At 40.0% G+C, this 20,189-nt stretch overlaps 1 protein-coding gene across 4 annotated transcripts; it reads left to right on the top strand.

Annotated features, from left to right (window-relative positions):
- The first annotated feature begins 286 nt into the window (after positions 1 to 286).
- On the top strand, positions 287 to 9,231 carry LOC147617021 (uncharacterized). Of its 4 annotated transcripts, none has more exons than XM_086776649.1 (28): positions 287 to 842; positions 1,431 to 1,576; positions 1,811 to 1,909; positions 1,999 to 2,049; positions 2,130 to 2,246; positions 2,396 to 2,452; positions 2,649 to 2,768; positions 2,894 to 2,956; positions 3,035 to 3,113; positions 3,734 to 3,843; positions 3,967 to 4,020; positions 4,733 to 4,800; positions 4,888 to 4,990; positions 5,067 to 5,269; positions 5,378 to 5,474; positions 5,968 to 6,039; positions 6,128 to 6,204; positions 6,302 to 6,418; positions 6,510 to 6,594; positions 6,702 to 6,869; positions 7,075 to 7,185; positions 7,330 to 7,416; positions 7,501 to 7,628; positions 7,721 to 7,803; positions 7,903 to 8,008; positions 8,256 to 8,402; positions 8,495 to 8,615; positions 8,756 to 9,231. In XM_086776649.1, the coding sequence occupies exons 1-28, from the start codon at positions 683 to 685 to the stop codon at positions 8,867 to 8,869; spliced, it is 2,943 nt and encodes a 980-aa protein (XP_086632775.1). In that variant the 5' UTR covers positions 287 to 682; the 3' UTR covers positions 8,870 to 9,231. The 4 variants fall into 4 exon arrangements, with proteins under 4 accessions (XP_086632775.1, XP_086632776.1, XP_086632777.1 ...); XM_086776650.1 differs by having other exon boundaries at positions 295 to 842; positions 1,434 to 1,576; XM_086776651.1 differs by having other exon boundaries at positions 306 to 824.
- The last annotated feature ends 10,958 nt before the right edge of the window (positions 9,232 to 20,189 follow it).

Raw genomic sequence — 20,189 nt, forward strand, 5'->3', positions numbered from 1 at the left:
ACTTTTCACTTTTGAGATGTATTTTTGGACAGAGTGTGGAGAGGACATTCGTGTGAACGCCCCAAGGGGGAAGAAGAAGAAGAATTGTTTTCATGTTGTAAGAGATTATTCCAAGAATTCTCGAAGGGTTATTTGACCAAAGTTGGATTCGAACTCCACCCGAGGGTTATCTGACCAAAGTTGGATTCGAACTCAAGTGGGTAAGGGCTCGCGCATGGCGCACTAAATGCGTGGATTATTATTTGCGGTTGGAAATAACAAAATCGGGAAAAGTTGGAGCAAAAATAGCAACGCGGGGTGAAAGCGGAGAGAGAGAGACACAGACACCGAAAGAGAGAGAGAGAGAGAGAGAGAGAGAGAGAGAAGCCTGTGACGCTGTCCCATGCAGAAAACCCTAGTTTTTCCGAACATTCTCACGAACCTGCACGTCGCTATATTCAAGACCGCCAAGATTTTTTCTGCAGAAATCTTGCCTGCACAGAGAGGGAAGGGGAGAGAGAGAAAGAAAGGGAGGCTTCTCCATCGCCATAGCTCGGTTTTCTCCGCAGAAAACCCTAGCTTCTTTTCTATACCATTTCTGTTGCATCGCCGGATTCGATGTTTCCGTCGCTTCCTCTGATTCCGGCGCTCTGATCGTTCTACAAACCCTAGCTTTTCGTGGTTTTCTGCAATCGTTCCCGACATGATCTCCGTCCAGACCGCCCTGCGGCAGGGGCACGGTGGCAACGGTCGTGCAAGCGTCGCCAGAGAGCATGTTAAGCTCGAACCACCGGAGCAGTCTCCATCGCAGCAGCTCATCTTTTCTCAGAGCCAAAAACCCCTAGGTTTGGATCAACCTGATTGTAAGTGTTCGGTAGCTCCGATTTACTATATTTCGTTGGTTTTTTGAGTGTATATTTTTTTGGCGAAGCTCCTGGTTTGGTTGGATTAGTCAGGCACAGAAGCAGGGCGTAGGGGAGGTCTATAGGTTCTCGTTACTCTCTGCAAGATTGAGGTCAGGTCTTGATAAATCGCTATTCGCTAATAGAAGGTCACAGCAAATCACGGGCTTGATCATAAGCAACGGTGACGCGCTTGATCATATACGAAATCATGGTTTTATCATCAAAAACCACCCAGTGTGTTGTTGGTTTCTACGACACTAGGTAGTAGGTAATGGGAACTTGCCGGTTTTGTCCACCTCTGCAAGATCAGGTCACCGATTTTTTGATCTCTACGAGGAAGAAATCTATGGTTTTGTTAGCTTAATGTAGACTATTCATCGGTCTTGTCAGCCTCATTCAGACAAGACTCTTTGACTTGGGTTATGGAAAAACACTAATATGGTTAGCCTCCATCAATTGCCGATTGCTTCTGTTGCTCACTACTTCTTTGGGTGAAAGCCTGCATTTTTGGTTGCTTCTTCCAATGGTGATCGTCACATGATGCAGTAGATGAAGATACACTCCTCTCTTTGGCTCATAAAGAATACAAGGCTGGAAACTTCAACAAAGCGTTGGACCATTGTGGAGCTGTACATGAAAAGAATCCATCAAGGACAGAATCTCTTTTGCTTTTAGGTGCAATTTATTACCAGGTAATAAGCTTTGGTGTCCGTCCTTGGGTCTGAAGTTTGCATTGGGGGCTGTGTATCTACAATTATATGTTGGCATATTCACAAGCTAAGTTTGGGTAGAGAATGTCCCCACCAGTGGATCGGCAAGATTGCCTGTCCATCCCTCATGGGTGGCCAAGATGGCCCCCTAGATGTTTTTAATGTTAGTTTGCCAGATTCAGTACAATGATCAGTTAAAAAAATTGTCCTTTTCAGCTTCATGACTATGATATGTGCATCAAAAAGAACGAGGAAGCCATCCGAATCGATCCTCAGTTTGCGGAGTGCTATGGCAACATGGCCAATGCATGGAAGGTGATAAAAGGATCTCTATAAAGTAAAGCATGACATATGCATGTCCCGACAGGACGAGAGGCTTAAGCTTACTGGTGGATTGATTGCAGGAGAAAGGAAATATTGATGTAGCCATTCAGTACTATTCTATTGCTATTGAAGTGAGTAGTTTTTCTGATTCCAGCATAGGTACTCTTTGCGTGGACACAGTGCATTGACATTTTTAGTAATGCTTTTGCAGCTACGTCCAAGGTTTTGTGATGCATGGTCTAATCTGGCCAGTGCATATATGCGCAAGGGAATGCTCCGTGAAGCGGAAGAATGCTGCCGCCAAGCTCTTTCAATCAATCCCAAGCTGGTATATATATGTCAAGATGAAATCTTCAATTGAGAGTTTCCAACCTTTAAACGCTGGGTTTCTGTAGAAAGTGCACTCAATAGTGGCTATGATTCAAGTGTTGGCGTATGAAACCTTTTCTTGGGGTTTTTCTTGATGGTGTAAACCAGGTTGATGCCTATAGCAATTTGGGAAATTTGTTGAAGGCCCGAGGACTGGCTCAGCATGTAAGCAGTCATTTTTGCTGGAAAGTTTTGTTGTTTTGATAAGGTGCCTAGTAAGGGGCTTTGTACACATTGTGCAAGCCGAAGAAAGGGTTCTTGAGATCTCACCCGCCTGCTCCCATGGGTGGAGCCGTCCAATTCCCACCACCTGCTTGATGGACTTAGACGTCTTAACTATGTCTAATGCTGTAAATGACAGGCTTATCTTTGCTATGTGGAGGCATTACGGATTCAGCCCACATTTGCTATTGCATGGTCAAACATAGCTGGCTTGTTCATGGAAGCAGGGGACTATCAGAAGGCGCTTGCATATTACAAAGTAAGTTTAAAGTGGTCTATGGAAGGCAGTTTTGGAAATGTTCTTACCACTTGTCTCTGAAGACGTGGAAATTGACCTTAAGGTTATGGCAATGTCTTGCTAGTTTAACTGTGTTGTTTGGACAGGAAGCAATTCGGCTGAAACCTAATTTTTCTGATGCTTACATGAATCAAGGGAATGTTCTGAAGGTCAGTCTTTCTAGAATGATAAGGCATAAAACTGATTATTACAAAGCAGGATTCTGATGCGAAGTCTTTTGACTGCAGGCTATGGGAAGGCCTCAAGATGCCATCATGTGTTATCAAAAAGCAATTCAGATTAGACCCGAGTATGCCATAGCTTATGGTAAGGACCAAAACTTCATTTGTTTTATTGTGACGGTTGTGTTCTTTTACTTGGCTGCTGTGAATACATTTTGCTTTTATTGCGCCTGCTGAGAGTTTGCATGCATGTGTGGCTTTTTTCTGTACACACATAGGTCCTGGCTAAGGGATTGCATCAGGTTCCGAGCATGGTGGTGGCTATCTGCCACTTGGGTCCGAATGTGTAAAATACTGTGTGTCTGACAGATCGTCCTACTTGTATTCTGTTGTCTCATTTACCTTGCTTGGACGGTGGGCGCCCCGGGACATCAAAGTGATTGCCTGAGCTTTCAATTCACCAACCCGTCTGTCTGGTCTTAAAAAAGTCTTCACGCAATGGGGAACCCTCATATATTGATCCTAGTGTAGAGGTCTTCATGTGTATACACATGGATGGAAAGGGTTTTTGCAATTTTTTGTCTTCGGCAATCAATTACAAAGATCTGTCGTCCTCGCGCAATCTGGCAACGAGCACAGCTGCTGGCCATAACTAGGGGTGGTGGCCTGTGTTGTGTATGGAAGGGCACAATCAGCTTCCGGTAAGTGTGTTGTGGGTGGTTTGGGTGACGGGGGCTTGCTGGGGGACGGTGTGATGGTGTGCAGGTAATCTTGCGAGTGTCTACTACGAACAGAACAATCTGGACCTGGCCATAATGCATTACAAGCAAGCAATCCTGTTGGATTCCACTTTTTTGGAGGCATACAACAATCTTGTGAGTGGCAGCTTGTGTGGCAAGTTTTCTGATGGTTGATGATGTCCTCATACCGTTACTTCTTCTTGTACTGTTTTTAGAAGGCAGTGGGTACTGTTTTGATTGTGTTTTGTGGTCTGACAGGGTAATGCATTGAAGGATGCAGGGAGGGTGGAAGAGGCAATAGTTTGTTATCAGGTGCTTCTCATGCTGCTATGATGTGTTTGGTTTTGCCTCTGGATTTTTTCTGTGTATTTAACCGTCTGGATATTTTGGGAAGTATAACTAAGCTTTTAATGGTCCTAGGACATGGGTGGGCTCTCAGACAAGTTTTACCCTGCAGTTGTGAGTGTAGGATTGCTTGTGTCAGGGTTTTGAGTAGTTAATTGGTTTTTGAAGCTCTTTTTTGCTTTGCTGAGACATTACAGCAGGTTTGCATTCCATTGAGACCATTTTAGAATTAATGTGTTCCACCTGGACGCATGCACAGTTCTGAGTGAGGACATGGGTGGGCTTTCAGCCTAGTTTTACCCTGCAGTTGTGAGTGTATGATGGATTCTGTTGGGGTTTTAGTAGTTTATCAGATTTTGAAGCTCTTGTTTGCTTTGCTGAGACATTACAGCAGGTTGCATTGCATTGATACCATTTAGCATGAATGTGTTACACCTGGATGCATTCTGACTTTAGAAATTGGCATGGCTGCTGGGCTTTGGGCTCTAGGCTCTGAGGTGATTTGCATCATTTGTAGGGATGCTTTAGAGCTCAGTGTTAGCTATGCTGGTGTGATAGCATTGTTGATTTGCATCTATGTTGGTGAAGGTTAGAATCTGTAGCATTTTTAAGGGTTTTTCCATAGGAATCTGAATTTGTTGTTGAGTGTTTCTTTACAGTCCTTTTAGCTTGTTTACAGGCATGTCTTCAGCTTCAGGGAAATCACCCTCAGGCCTTAACAAACTTGGGAAACATTTATATGGAAGCGTAAGTGCGTCTTTCTTAATGTGGTAGTTTTAGATGCATCATTTTGACTTGTCTCTCTCACAAGTTCTTGTTTTCTTTTATCACCAGAAACATGGTCAACATAGCAGCAAATTTCTACAAGGCTACCCTGACTGTTACCACGGGCTTATCAGCACCTTACAATAACTTGGCAACAATTTACAAGCAGCAGGTTTGATATCTTACTGTAGAGCCACTCCTCTCTTCGTAGGGTGCATGGTATAAAATTTTTGCATCTGTTTTTGCAGGGGCATTATGCTGAAGCAATAGCTTGCTACAATGAGGTCTTACGCATAGACCCTCTTGCAGCAGATGGTCTCGTGAACAGAGGGAATACTTTCAAAGAGGTTGGCCGTGTGAGTGAGGCCATACAGGATTATGTCCGGGCTGTCACGATACGTCCAACAATGGCTGAGGGGCATGCTAATCTGGCGTCAGCATACAAAGACAGGTTTGTGGAAGATAGTATTTACATGTCATTCCTTGAATTTTTATCCCCTTTTTTTTTTTGGGGGGGGGGGGTGTGTGGTGTGGTGTATTTCAAATCATGATATTGCAGTGGGCACGTGGAAGCGGCCATAAAAAGCTACAAGCAAGCACTGGTCCTTAGGTCCGAATTTCCCGAGGCTACCTGCAACTTGCTTCACACTTTGCAGGTATATTTAGCTTAGCATACAAATGGCATTTTTGGTATGGGTGCTCATGACGAACATTATTTCAACATTAGAGAGCTCTCTTCCTTGGGACTACCATGAGCTGTCGCCATCATTTTTCTGCTCCTTTTTGGCGTGCCTTATGATAGTTTTTTAAAAATTCCCATGAGATGCTGCTATATCAGTTGGAATTGCAACCAGGTCTCCATCCGGTGGTAGCAAGCTGGGATTGAACCCGAGACCTCATGCTCAAGAGTTCAATCAACTACCAACTCACTTACATGCTGCAGATAGCATTAGTTCTTTTTTGCTTAGGAACCTTTTAAAAAGTAGCTAGAGAAAATAAAATTGCAGTCACACACACACTCTCTCTCTCTCTCTCTCTCTCTCTCTCTCTCTCCCCCCCCTTCCTCAGTGTTAATTCTCTCTTTTCTCGACCTCTCTCCCTATAGCCAACAAAGGCAGGCTCCTTAGAGAGAGATTGTTCGTGTTTCAGTGTGTATGCGATTGGGAGGACCGAGAAAACAAATTTGTGGACATTGAGCGTGTCATCAGGCAACAAATCAAAGTAAATTCCATTTTGCATACGTCGTGAACAATGACTGATCTTTGGAATTCATATTGATGTTCATTTTCCTGTTCTCTTAAAACAACAGATGCATTTTCTTCCTAGCGTGCAGCCGTTTCATGCAATTGCATATCCGATTGACCCTCTGCTTGCCTTAGACATAAGGTAATGTGCTTTCTTACCTTGTAGCTAGATGTTGATGTAAACTTGTACCTGAGTGTAGTGCTCTCAAGCGCATCATGAGCTTTGTGCATTCTGACAGCCGACAATATGCAAAACATTCAGCACTAGTTGCGTCGCGGTTCAGCTTGCCTTCCTTCACTCACCCTCTAGCAGTGCCTGTCAGAAGTGAGGGTGGCTCGGGACGGCTTAGAGTGGGGTATGCTTTGCTTTATATAAGAGCACCAGGCTTGATTATTTTTGCATATGATGGCAGCTTACTTTATTATCTTGGGTTTTGTTTATTGCAGTTATGTAAGCAGCGACTTTGGGAATCATCCTCTTTCTCATCTTATGGGATCGGTTTTTGGGATGCATAATAGAGAGAATGTTGAGGTACAGTCACTCTTTAGTTCTACTGTTTTTGCTTTTTGAATCCTCTCGACCATTCAATCGGGGTCCCCATTTTTTGTTTTAAATTGATAGGAGGTTTGTAAAATTAGGTGTTTTGCTATGCTTTGAGTCCGAGTGATGGAAGTGAATGGAGGCAGCGTACAGCATCTGAAGCAGAACATTTCAAGGATGTGTCTTCGGTTGTGTCTGATGTAATTGCAAGGCTGATTGCTGAAGACCAGATTCAGATCTTGATCAATCTGAATGGCTATACAAAGGTAAAAGAGTTGAGAAGAGTCTAAGGGCTACATGTGGTGAAGGCTGTCGTTTCTTACCCTTGGGTTCAGTACCGGCTGGATGCAATAAAACTAATAATATTTAACCCACCAAGGAAGAAGATTAGAGTGAACATAGTGCCCTTATTTTTCTTTATCGGGTTTTGAACCTTATGGATATTTTATGTTAACTTGCATGTGTAAGTAGGGTGCCCGAAATGAGATTTTTGCCATGCAACCAGCCCCAATACAGGTTTCTTACATGGGATTTCCTGGTACTACTGGTGCTGATTACATACAATATCTGGTGACAGATGAGGTAGAAAACTTGAGTGGGCTTTATACTTTCTAATGGATCTATAATGCTTTTAAAGACCCATGTCACTATAAGTGGTTGACCCATGCCACCATGAGAGTGCTGATGTATGTTTTTTTTGGGGGGTTTTTGGTTTTTTTTTTGCAGTTTGTTTCGCCGATTTGTTACTCACACATTTACTCAGAAATGCTTGTCCATGTGCCACATTGTTACTTTGTCAATGATTATAAGCAGGTATTTTCTTACTAGAGGTTCTTTAATCTTATACTAAGAGATTAAATACTTCATTGGATTACTGATCAGCTGCCTATGTTGCAGAAAAATCTAGATGTTCTAGATCCTAGTTGCCAACCTAAGCGCTCAGACTATGGTTTGCCGGAAGACAAGTTCCTGTTTGCATGCTTCAATCAGCTATATAAGATCGATCCAGAAGTCTTTGTGACATGGTAGGCCTTTGGTAGAGTTGTTACAACATTTCTGATGGAGGCAACCTTGTGTACCATTTTGTATATTAATTATCTATTTATATTATCTGTAGGTGTAATATATTGAAGAGAGTTCCTAATAGTGCACTATGGCTTTTGCGCTTCCCTGCTGCTGGCGAAAATAGACTACGGGCATGTAAGTGCCTGTTTCTGAAAGGTGCTTTTTTTTTGTGTGTTCTGGGGGACAGCAGGGTGTGGAGGTAGCACTGACTTATTCTTGTGAATCTTTGTATAGATGCCATCTCGCAAGGTGTCCAGCCTGAGCAGATAATTTTTACTGATGTTGCAGTTAAGAATGAGCATATCCGTCGAAGTTCCCTAGCTGACCTTTTCTTGGACACGTACGCACTATTCCAGTTCTTTGTTGGCATTTAGAAGTATTTTAATATTCATGTAGCTTAGACTGGTTACAGAATTATGCTGCCTGTCGGTAAGTGGAGGCCCATCCAGGCCACCTGTGAAGGATGGAGAGGCAATCTTGCTGTCCACAACTTGCCGGCAGGTGTCGGGGTTTGTGCAACTATCCCTTGTGGAAGTTGCTGCAATATTTTGAACAGTTACCATAATGTTAAGGTCTTTTCCTTGCAGGCCATTGTGCAATGCACATACAACTGGGACTGATGTGTTGTGGGCTGGGTTACCTATGATCACCCTTCCATTGGAGAAAATGGCTACACGAGTTGCTGGCTCTCTGTGCATGGCTACTGGTATCGGGGAAGATATGGTGGTATATAGGTGGGTTCTGTCCCTAATCATGTTGTTTATGGATTATTGAGTTGCTTTTGTGTGCGCTTAGCTGTCTGAATGTTGATTTGCCTCGGAAACAGTATGAAAGAGTATGAGGAGAAAGCAGTCTTGTTAGCAACAAATCCAGCAATGTTGAAGTCATTGACTACAAAGCTTCGGGCAGCCCGATTGACGTGTCCCTTGTTTGACACTGCACGATGGGTAATTAATATTGCTTTTCTGTTGGATTTTTTGATTTATTTACATGGCAAAAGCATACTTTGAAGTTCCTGTAATAGTTGCCACAGCAGTTAGCTCCTGCATGTCCCATTTTTAAGCTGTATACTTTATGACGGTCTCAGGTGAAAAACCTTGAAAGGGCATATTTCAGGATGTGGAACCTCCATTGCACAGGGAAGCACCCACAGCCCTTCAAAGTTCTAGAAAATGACACACAATTTCCTTTTGATCAATGATATGTTGTTAAGAACTCCAAATTTTGCGAGGAGAGTTGGAGTATGAGTAAGTAAGGTATGGTCCATATGATGCATTGGAAGTTGGACCGCAGCAACGTCTATGTTGATGGACAAGGGAAAGAGGCCGGGGGTGGTGGGGGGCGGGGTGCCATGTTTGCAATGCAACTGCTAGCATTGGGGGTAGTTAGGTTAACTAGATGTAATCAGACGAACCAGATGTAATGGCAGAGATTGGAGTCTAAATCAAACATGCAACCCTTGAATGCTTGTTGCCAGGCGAAGAATATATAAAGGGGGCATTTGAGATCTGTGTGGATAAATTAGGTTCTTTTTATTTAGTTATAAACATTTAAATTTACTGTCAAGCACAGCTCAGAGATGACGCATGCCCAACCTTCAACCAAGATACGCATTCCCAGACAGCTACCAGTCTGACATGCCTTGTATAGGTTCTCTTCACATGTTATTCATGTTATGTATGGGTTTCTAAGGAGATCATAGTGTTTTCTCAAGTATATATTATGATATGTTATATGAGGTATAAGGGTCGATAAGATGTATGAGGTGTAATGGTACGTAAGGAGATAGGTTCGTCATTTCATGTCTTTAATGGGTTCATAAGTAGATAAGAGTGTGTATGTATGATAAAATACAGTTGTATGTAATGATAAAATACTAACATATCATAGCAATGTTTTATCACGTGTGATAAAATACTTTGTATGAATGGGGTATTTATTATTTATATGTATGATAAAATACTTTGTATGATTGGGTTATTTTACTATTTATGTTGATTAGATAGTAAATGCATACATGCTCATGCATGCGAGTAAATCTGAAAGACTGAAATCAGAGCACTGAAGGTGTTAGCCTAGTTGACATATGAATTTAGAAAATGTAAAGCTCTTTTACCAATGCCATACTGTAATCTGTAAATTTTTACCTTTCATTCCAACAACTTTAGTGGGTTAAAGTTTGCAACTTATGTTGGTTTAGGTGATTGAAAATGTCATCTCCAACAACACAAAAAAAAGGTAGGCCTAGAGACTTGCTCAAGGAGGACTTAAAGCAATCAGGTAAAAGAATGAATACTGTAACTGAACATATACGATTCTCCTCCAGTCACCACTAAACATGATTATGTTAAAAGTTATTGATCTCTCTTAACCTATGTTTGTGCTTTGCATTGCACAACTTGTCTTAAGCACTTGCTTTACTCCTTGAGGAAAGAGTTCTAAACCTTATGTTGATAGTTTTAGCACTAGTTTGGTATAGAATAGAAAAGTTTCAGTAGTGTCTTGTAAACTATGAGATTTATAGAATTGTGTTGTTATGATGAGAATGCAAGCTGTAGCTAGTAAAAAGTACTAAAATTTCTCAGAGATGAGAATATTGTCCTGGGATGGGAAGCGTTGCAATCTGGGAGATGAAGTGACGCTAGAACTTCAGGAAAGTAATACGATTCTTACGAGGACCGAAGGAATTTTCTCAAGATTGGCCATGCAGATGAACTAGTGTTGACAAAAGAGTGAAGTACAGAAAGAATACAGAGGTGTAAAGTAAAATTTTCCCTCTTTGTGCATGAGCATAGAGATACCACTTTATGTATGCTAATCTTGTTGTTGTGGTTCTTGTTGAGGCATTAATTTGGACTAGCATGCTCTACTGTCATCAAGGGATTGTAAAATCCACCTCTAATTAGCCTTGAAAGAGTCTCCTTTCTTTGGTAACATGAAACATAAGTCCCAATCTATGAGTGCTGCTTGCTTGATGTAAACCTTGAACATCTGTATAGGTAATCAAAGCGTTGAAATTAAATAGGATGTAAGAAGGCATTTGGATACTCTAACTAATATAGTTTTTTTGCTTTTAGATGTATTTTTTAACAAGATTAATCCTTAATAAATGCCTTAACTGCGTGAAGTTATATTTTCTTCAGAATTCCAAAGCATATTATTTAATCTAAGTTGGAACTCAAGATTTAATTATTGTTGCACTGCAAGTTTAGCACATGTAGTTAAGCTTGCAACGTTAGTGCAATATGGCGCATATTAGTCAAGATCTAACATGGGTAATTTAGGTCTCATACAAACAAAACTCAGGGATGGATGTCTGCACCATTGTAATCATGGCCATATTTTGTAATGATACACCTTACTGGCTACACAACCATGTGTGCACATATGCTTTGCACCCTATAGACCTAAACTTCAAATCATGGTGTGGAGTACATATGAACTCCACCATCTTGGATAATAGGTAGGAGATCTTAGAACCTTTTAGGCCACCTAACCTTCCTTACGTGAGCAAATTTTGAAACCATAACTAACAGTTTTGCTTGGTTTCAGATATAGAGGTGGCTCAACGCACATGATACATGAGAGTTTATTGTATTATCCATATGGTATACCAAAGCTCTATTAAAAAATATATAAATATCTTGAGCAAATACTTGTATTCACATTTTACTAGAGCTCTATCAAAAATTATAGAAACATCTTGAGGAAATAATTGTATCATAAGTTCATGATTTTACTATTGGGTATATCAAATATCCATTACTAATAATCCAGGAGAGAGAATAAATATTGATATGTTCACCAGTACAACCAAACCTCCCCCGCAACCACCATTTGAAGAGAATAGGGAGGAGGATAATCATTACAACTAATTCAATTAAACGTCCTCTCAAAGATAAACTCCTTTCTTCACATAAACTTGTTCGTAATGATATTGATGTCCAATCTACTAATAGGGAGTCATCTTCTTTTCACTTTGAATTTTCCATCGACACTCGTCTCCTAAGAATCAACGATAGTACGGCTGATTGCGAGAGCCCTTCGAGCGAGGTAACACCTCCTTCACCCATTTCTTTACCATTGCATTCTCTTGACAAAGATGTTTTGGACAAACTACCTCTTCCCAACTATGAGGCTTTAATTCAGGTTGGTAATCCATTATTGCGACCAAAGTTGTTCGAGGTTTTAATGTAAATAACACTCTTCAACCCTACAAGAAGAATCTTTTGGAAGTCTTACAATGTGGCCAATAAAAAGGTCCCGTACATGCCATATCTAATCAAGGCCTCGATGTTAGAATGGGAAAAGAGCTTATGCCTATGAAAGGGGGAGGTACATTGTGGAAAATTGGACCAGTAAGTATACAAAGCTAGAAAACACACAATTACATGACTTGCTTGGTATACACATGGTCACTTTATGATAGCTTATAGCTGCTGATGATGGAAAAAGCAACATCTAGTACATTCAAGCAGGGCTACACAAAGATAGAGATAGATGACAAAAATCCTAGGATAGAGGAATTTGACATCTAGCTAGAGTGGAGAAAGTAGTTCTTAGCAATCCAGGAATATGGGCATCATTGACACCCACTATACTGTTGATGAAAAGAAGGTATACGTCGATAGAGTTTGTAGAACAAAAAAAGGATTTTCATGTTTGCTATAATTTTCTTTGATTTGAGCCAACAAGGTTTAATAACATAGCGAGCTAACGACGAGCTAACGACAATATCTCCTAATGTGGATAAGAGCATAGAGAAGGATACCTGAGCTAGCCATTGATTTATGAAGCTGATCATGAAACTCCTCAATTAAAAGAAAGAAGGTGTGGAGAATTATGACAAAGAAGTTCTATGCTTTGACATGAATAGGGATCCTAAAGAAGAAAAAATCATGTAATACTATTATCATCTTTGCTACTTATTATAAGGAAATATGTGCCACGTTTGAAGACATGGTAGATACAACATTTTGGAATCACATCTCTATTTGCATCAGATAGGCAAGGATGTTAATCCATTTTAGGGTTAATAAAAGCATTCTCTACTATATATGGGAGTAGTAATAAGTGTCATGAAAAGCCACTATAAAAGTTATAAATATTATGAGAAAAGCTAGCCATGCCAAGCTTATTAGTTAGTTTCTAAGTTTTGGATGCCCAAATGTGAATCAAGGCAAGATATATATAAGACATTTTCTCATAATGTAAAGACACAATCCTACTTTGAGCTAAGTGAGCTCTTGTTATCTCCTTGCTCTTGTGTGTGTGTGTGTGTGTGTGTGTGTGAGAGAGAGAGAGAGAGAGAGAGAGAGAGAGAGAGAGAGAAAGATATATTAAGCGTCTACTAAAGACCCAATGGGCCTATGAGACCAAAGTGATACAATAATGTCCATGGCATATCTCATCATGGAATGGAAATAAAACAGAAAGAAATTATAAACATAGCTATCTCATTGGGGTGATACAAAATTATCCATGGTAACTCATCATGGAATACTAAGAACATAGAAACATGAGAGTAGCATCAACTCCGAGTAGATGGTATACCACTCTTCAAAATATCAAGCATGGGGCTAATGAGTATGGTCGAGAGGTCTCCCTCAGCTATGTCACATGGAAAGGTAGCTCGATGGCGATGGAGCATGTCCTCGATCTGGAGCTGATGAGGTGATCGTGGCCGACGGGGAGGCCAGGGGCGTCAGGCACGCTAGGAGGCTCTTAGTATATGTGCCTCTTTATGCTTTGTGAGCTGTATAGAGACTGAGAGAGATGTGTCCTTGTAAGGAGTTGTAGAAAACCTCTTGTTGATAACAAGAGAGGATTAGAGGGTTTGAGATAGCTACCATTGGTGAGGCTTGAAGGTCATGGAGATCTTGGGCTTAGAAGCAAGGTAAGTATCCCCACGGTGGTGGTTGTCTATTTCCATTCTTGCTTTAATGAGCAAGAGCTAAAAATGATCCATAACAGTAAGGGGTGATGATTGCAAACTATGGTCAGTGTAAGGCATACGATCGGTGTAAGGCAAGGGGTAGTAATCGTAAACTATGGGGACATTAATCTTTTTGAGGTTAATTCACACTCTAAGATTTTTGTTATTTTTAAATGATTAATATCGGGGACACCCATTCGGTGTGCTTGATCTTATACATTAATCTCATGTCGATAAGCTTGTCTACCTCTTATATGTTCGTGCTTGGGATTCATGTGATAGGCTCTATGTTTGGATGGTTTCGTATCTTTATGGAGAGGGATGTGGAGAGGGATGGTGTGTTTTACCACTTATGGAGGAATTCTCTTCATGTCAGTATATTTCTTAGGCGAACACATCCTAAAATTCTTTGGCAAGGCTATCAATTCTCCTTCTTGCTTGGGGGTGAGGTCCTTGGTAATAAACATTGGCTCAAGTTCTTCATCTGGGTGGCCAGTAAGATTTACTTCCTTGGCCTTGGTGGGGCCATCATATGAAACATGTGGATCTTCGTTAGCGCTTCTTTGAGTCTTCTCGCTGTGTATCACTTTGTCCCTATCGATATTATAGGATTTAAAGTACTCGGGGCACTTGCCTCAGATCTTCTTCTTAAGGCTCGGTGAGCTCTTTGAGTTTCACTTCCTTCTATACCTTAGTCTTGACTTTAGTAGCTTGGCTTGCTTGGAGCTCGTACGCTCCTTGACACCTTGATAAACCCCTGTCTTGGTATGAATGGTGACCTTGTTTTAGGTCGGCCTCTCATTGTCGGGTGTAGGTAGTGTGTGAATCTATAGTCCAATCTAGAAAAGCTAGTAAAGATCCATCTCCATGGGGAGAAGATACTTCTTAGGCTTTCTATGCCGTTTTCTCCTTCTCCGCTGGTGGTTGAATGTGGGCAAGGTAGATGTTGATCCTTTTGCCGAGGAGTCGTTGTTGCTAGACATATCACTAGTTCCTCCTAGTTCGAAGTCACTGTTGGCTTCCAAAAGGAATGTTGAGAACATGGAGGTTATTTCCATCTTGGTCCAGCTCTTTGAGAGAGGCTTATAGTCCCGATTCTCATCTTCACTATCAACAACATGTTGCAATATTTATACATGTTGAGATCAAAGCAGTTTGGGTAGTTGTGTTAAACTCATTAATGGGATTACCTCGACATGTGGGGATGAGTCTTCCTTGTCTTCAAGTTTATCTTCAAGGATTGGTTGTCTTTTCGTATATAGACGTGATTGGTTTTTCAATCATGAACCAGCCTTGTTTCTCTTATGTAAGGCCTTTCGAGCATAATCATGCATGATACTCTTCTTTGAAAATCCATCACTATGAATTTTTGGTAGAATCTTAGTCCAAAGGTTTTGATCTTTGCATCTCGCAGAACACCTAAGAGTTTTAATGTGTTCCCATCCTGTAAGCTTGACCAAATGGCTTGTTCCCATGCACAGTGGGCTATCCTAAGCCTCCCTGAATTCCTTGGTAATTATACTGATGCCAGCACCACCATCCAAATCACAGAGATCGTTAGGTAACACTTTTTGCTTTCAAATAGTGCCCCAATAGCTTATTCATTGGCACTTTTTGCTATCCTTTGGTTTTGGTTATGGAGGGAGGAGGATGATCAATGGGGCATTGCTGAACCTCCTCCTCTTCAAGTTCAAGTTCAATAGTGTGGGGGACTCTTAAGTTTCCATTCATCCACTTGGATAAGTCTCTCCAAAGTTGTATTGAACATTAATGCCTTACACACTTCAGGAAAATGGTGTGGCTAAAAGTAGGAAGAGACCTCTCATAGAGATGACACATTGCATGTTAAAGGCTTGGACTTGCCTTCTGTTTTTTGGTTGTTATGTGTGCCTCTTATGTGTGAAACAGGTGCCACTTATGTTTTTTGGTTAGAGGCAGTTATGTGTGCCACTTGTGTGTTAAACTGATACCCCACCAAGGCTTACAAACAATTACCCCTTATGAAGCGTGGAAAGGTAGGAAGCCCCCTATGGCTCATTTACATGTTTTTGGTTATCTTGCTTATGTGCTTGTGCTGCCTAAGTAGAACAATGCAATAAGGTGGATAATAAGGAAGTAAATTGCATTTTGTGGGATATAACTTAGAAAATAAAGTGTGTAGGCGCTACCATCCGACCACACTAGGCGGATTTTGGTGAGAGTAGAGATGTTGCCTTTGTTAAGAACTCAATTCAACTCGTAATTTTATGCAAAAAATAGTAAAATCCATGCTCACATGACATCTTTGATACACCCCTACCTTTGTACAATGTCGAATAACCATATGTGGCACAAACAAATGCTCAACAAGGTGCTACAAATTAGCTCATACACCAGCTAAAAATTAGATCAAATTTTGGCCGTATTGATGAGACAATTATGAACGAGGAAAGGGTAGCTATACACGCATCTAAGAGTATCCCAAAATGGCTAGTGTAGACATTGCAAGAAAGCAAAAGCTACTCCTTTGCCGCTTAGCATGACACGTGTATGTTTTCATCATGCATCTTATTCTTCTCATTGTCAGTGTATGCAATGAAGAGAACCTGTTTCCTTTGAGGAAGCATAGGAAAATGATCATTGATGTAGGCCATGCAGCGGGATGGATACGAATTAATCCTAAAAAATGACACTTGATATTCGATAGATTTGCCTTATGGTGGTAAAAAAGGTCATTGGTATAAAGTGGGTTTATAAGCTTAATTATAAAGCTAATGGTAGCATTGACTACTCTACAAGGCAATGTTCCATAATATTATGCTCAGAAGAAGGGCATAGATTATGATGAGAACTTTTCCCCCACGTCTTGTATGACTACAATCCGATGTATTATTGCATTGGCATCCCATGAATGTGTACATCAGTTGGATATTAAGACTGCCTTCTTTAATGGTGATTTACATGAGGAGGTTTGGGTATCTCAGCCTTGTGGTTTTTCTCAGAAGGGAAAGGAGTCTAAAATATATAGGTTAAGAAAATATTTATATGGCCTCCTTAGGGAGGCTCCCAAAGCATGGTACAAGAAGATAAATGCATACTTGGTTTGCAAATGTTTCTTTAGTCCAACTGAGAGTACCATCTATATAAATAGGAGTAAAATTATTATTTTTGTCATCATTTTTATACATTGATGACATGCTTCTCACATGCCCTAATGAGGAGAAGATTTTAGCCTTAAAGGCTGAATTACACGTGTCATTTGAGATGACACATTTGGGCTTGCTACAATATTTTTTGCATACAGTTTATGCAACACGTGATGATGGTATTGTGATATTACAATCAAAGTACATGCAAAGACTGTTTACATGGTTTGGTCTTGTTTTGTTACACCAGTAGAGACACATTCTAGGATTATTCTCTAGGATGCATGTGAACCATTTGATACATCACTTTATGTGAGCAAGCTATTATGTTCCTTATTTATCTATGTAATACAAGGCCAGATATTTAATTTGGGGTCTCCTAGTTGAGCAGATTTATGCACAATATTAGAAGTAAGCATTGGCAGCCTACCAAGCAAGTGTTCTGATTCTTATAAGGGGGGCACTTAGTCCCTTGGGCTATTCTTTGCTAAGAGGGGTGATATTCAGCAGAGAGCTGCATGCTTTTAGTGATTCCGATTAGGCTAGAATGTTATGACATGTGGGTGTCCACTAGTGGCTTTTGCTTTCATCTTGGTAATTCATGTATATATCATAGCTTAGCAACAAGAAGAAGTAGTAGTCACAGCTGTGAAATTGAGTACAAGTGTTAGGACTTTTAAGATCCTTGGAGAAGAAATTCTAATTTCTCAACACAAAAATTAGAGTATAACATATACTTGCACAAATTAAAAGCATTATCCTTTATAAAAAAAATTAAAATAAACAAATAGAGATGGAGAATAGAGTAGAGGTCAACGTCCGCCGACACAAGTTGGGTTGAATCTCCCCTGGAATGAGTGTGGCCCTTGTACCACTCACCCATATTTATATGTATTAGAAAAAGCTTGCTTTTCAAAAAGATAACTTCTAAAAACAAAGCACAAGTGCTTTTGAGTTTATGAGCTACAAAAATATAGCAAGCAATAATATAAAGTCTTGGGCCACCCAAAATTATAAAATACTATTTGGTATGTATAAAGGCACGAGGTGTTAGCCTTACAAAAATATTGATGCCTAAATATAAACCCATAAAGGTGTTTACGTGTCTTCCAAAATATCTCATAGTGGTCCAACACATGTTCCACCCGCGATTAACATAACTCAATTATCGCTTTCATCTAAAATAATATTAGTTATTAGTGCACATAACTGATTAAACACATTAATTTTGACTATATTATACCAATGCACAAAACTGATTAAACACACTAATCCTGGTAGTAGACATCATATCAACGCACTCAACTGATTAAACACATTAATCCTAGTAGATGATATAAATAAAAGGCACATCCAAAATAAAATATCTTGAAATAAAATAATGGGCATCTCCATAGAGGTTATGACTAACATTCCCTCTTTCTCGGGTTGCAATTGTCCTCAATTACATAGATGGTATGAGTGGATGAGAATTTGGTAAGAACAGGAAAACGTTTCTGGCATCCATTTGGCATGTTCAATAGAGGATGATTCTTGAAAGTCACAAGGGACTTAACATAAGTGTTGCATGTGCATGTAGTGATGGTCTTATGGGTCAATGATAGATTCTTTTTGTATAATCTTGAAAGGTCCATAAAATTTACTTTCTTGTCATTAATTTGTCTTTTTATTTATTTATTTATTTATAGGAAGCATATGAGGTGAAACTTTATTTTCAATAGGTGTAGGCATACTCGATTCTTTAAAAATACCTTCATGTGCATAATTAGCCTCTTGCTCGAGAGAGAAGTCATCCTCATGGTTGAATCGTGGAAAAAGACGATGAAATATGCAAAAAGTAAACCTTGACAAAACTTTTGAAATTCTCCTTTGCTTGGAGCCCTTGATGGCGACTTTTCCCTTGAACACTTGATTTAGTCTTTGTAGAAACTTTGAAGAAGAAATGTTGATAAATAAGTGAGAAATATGAGAGTCTTTTGTGCTTGAAACCCTTGATTTAATGTGCAGAAAGCAATGGTAGAAAAATCCAAGAAGTGTGCTCAAAATAGTAACCTCCAAGAGCCCTGGGAAGCTAGATGTAAAGATGTGAAGTTGCTTTTTGATAATATATATATCTAACAAAGCTAAAATTAGGGAAGTGATCTTCAGCCCATGCGCTTTCCATCCATAAGGCTAGATTTTGGAGAGGATGGGAGAATTAAAAGGTGTTTTTGCTCATGTAGGTGGTATTTGAAAAGTTGGAAGTGGTCTTTGGAGAAAAGGTGACAAAGACTTGTAGCCCTTGATCTAGATATCCATCCAATGGTTCTCAACACTTGTATAAACCATTCAACACTTTTGCCCAAAGGTTTTCCAAGCTTTGCTTTCTTTACCCTTTGGGTTTTATTGAGCTCCTTTCTTTGTCCAAAGTGCTTGTATCCTTACTGGAGGCTTTTGCAATTCTTTCTTTTTCTAATGTTAATTGTTGAAGCTTAAGTAATTCCCAAAAATAAAACCTTTGGCCTTCTTTGCACCAAATAATTGTGTAAACCCTGTTTTTGAAATTTTCTTTAAAAATCCTTCTCCTTGAGTGGTCCCTAAAGGAAATTTTAAAGAAAATACTACTCTCAGGACCTTTAAGACCCTTGAGGAAGGAATTCTAATTTCTCAACACAAAAATTAGAGTATAATATATACTTGCACAAATTAAACTCATAAACCTTAATAATTAAAATTAAAATAAACAAAGAGATATGGAGACTAGAGTAGAGGTCACCACCGTCGACACAAGATTGGGTTGAATCTCCTCTGGGATGAGTGTGGCCCTTGTACCACACCTGTATTTATATGTATTGGAAAAAGCTTGATTTCCAAAAAGATAACTTCCAAAAACAAAGCACAGTGCATTGGTCATTGTGAGGACTTGAGAATTTCATGCTCGCACAAAGCACATTGAGATACATAATCATTATGTTAGGAAGAGACTCATATTGCAAGAGACATTAGCCTAGTTTATGTCTCTACACCCGACATATATGCTCACAAAGACTCTCTCATGGTGGGAGAAGTTCATAAGAATTTGGGCTTATTGTCATTTGGGGATTGATTAGCCACATGATCCTTGCACATGTTCACATCATCATTACATTTGGGGATTGATTAGCTAATTATATATGGTAGTGCCTTGTGGACACAGGCCAATAAAGGACGGGGTACTTTTTCCCTCCTTAGGAGGTTCTTTTCCCTGAGCATGTATACACACTCTTTGAGTGAGTGTAAAAGTGACCTTATCATGTCATTTCACTTGTTCTTCGCTTATTCTCATCAATCTACTTTGAGTGTTATGCTTCTCTCTATCTCTACTTGCTTATTACATATATGCGTGTGTTGTTACCTTTGTCTCCACTCTAATAGTGATCTTGGAGTTACCACCACCCCCATTAACTACAAGAGGATGCAAAGATTCATAAGGCACATATGGT

The sequence above is a fragment of the Cibotium barometz genome, chromosome 37 (assembly GCF_041138505.1).
Source record: "Cibotium barometz isolate CiBa-2024 chromosome 37, ASM4113850v1, whole genome shotgun sequence".
Lineage (NCBI taxonomy): Eukaryota > Viridiplantae > Streptophyta > Polypodiopsida > Cyatheales > Cibotiaceae > Cibotium > Cibotium barometz.

Coding starts and splice junctions, on each gene's coding strand:
- LOC147617021 (XM_086776649.1), top strand. CDS start 683: ATGATCTCCGTCCAGACCGCCCTGCGGCAGGGGCACGGTGGCAACGGT. Junction 2,453..2,648: donor CCCGAGGACTGGCTCAGCAT/GTAAGCAGTCAT, acceptor TGTAAATGACAG/GCTTATCTTTGCTATGTGGA. Junction 7,804..7,902: donor CGAAAATAGACTACGGGCAT/GTAAGTGCCTGT, acceptor ATCTTTGTATAG/ATGCCATCTCGCAAGGTGTC.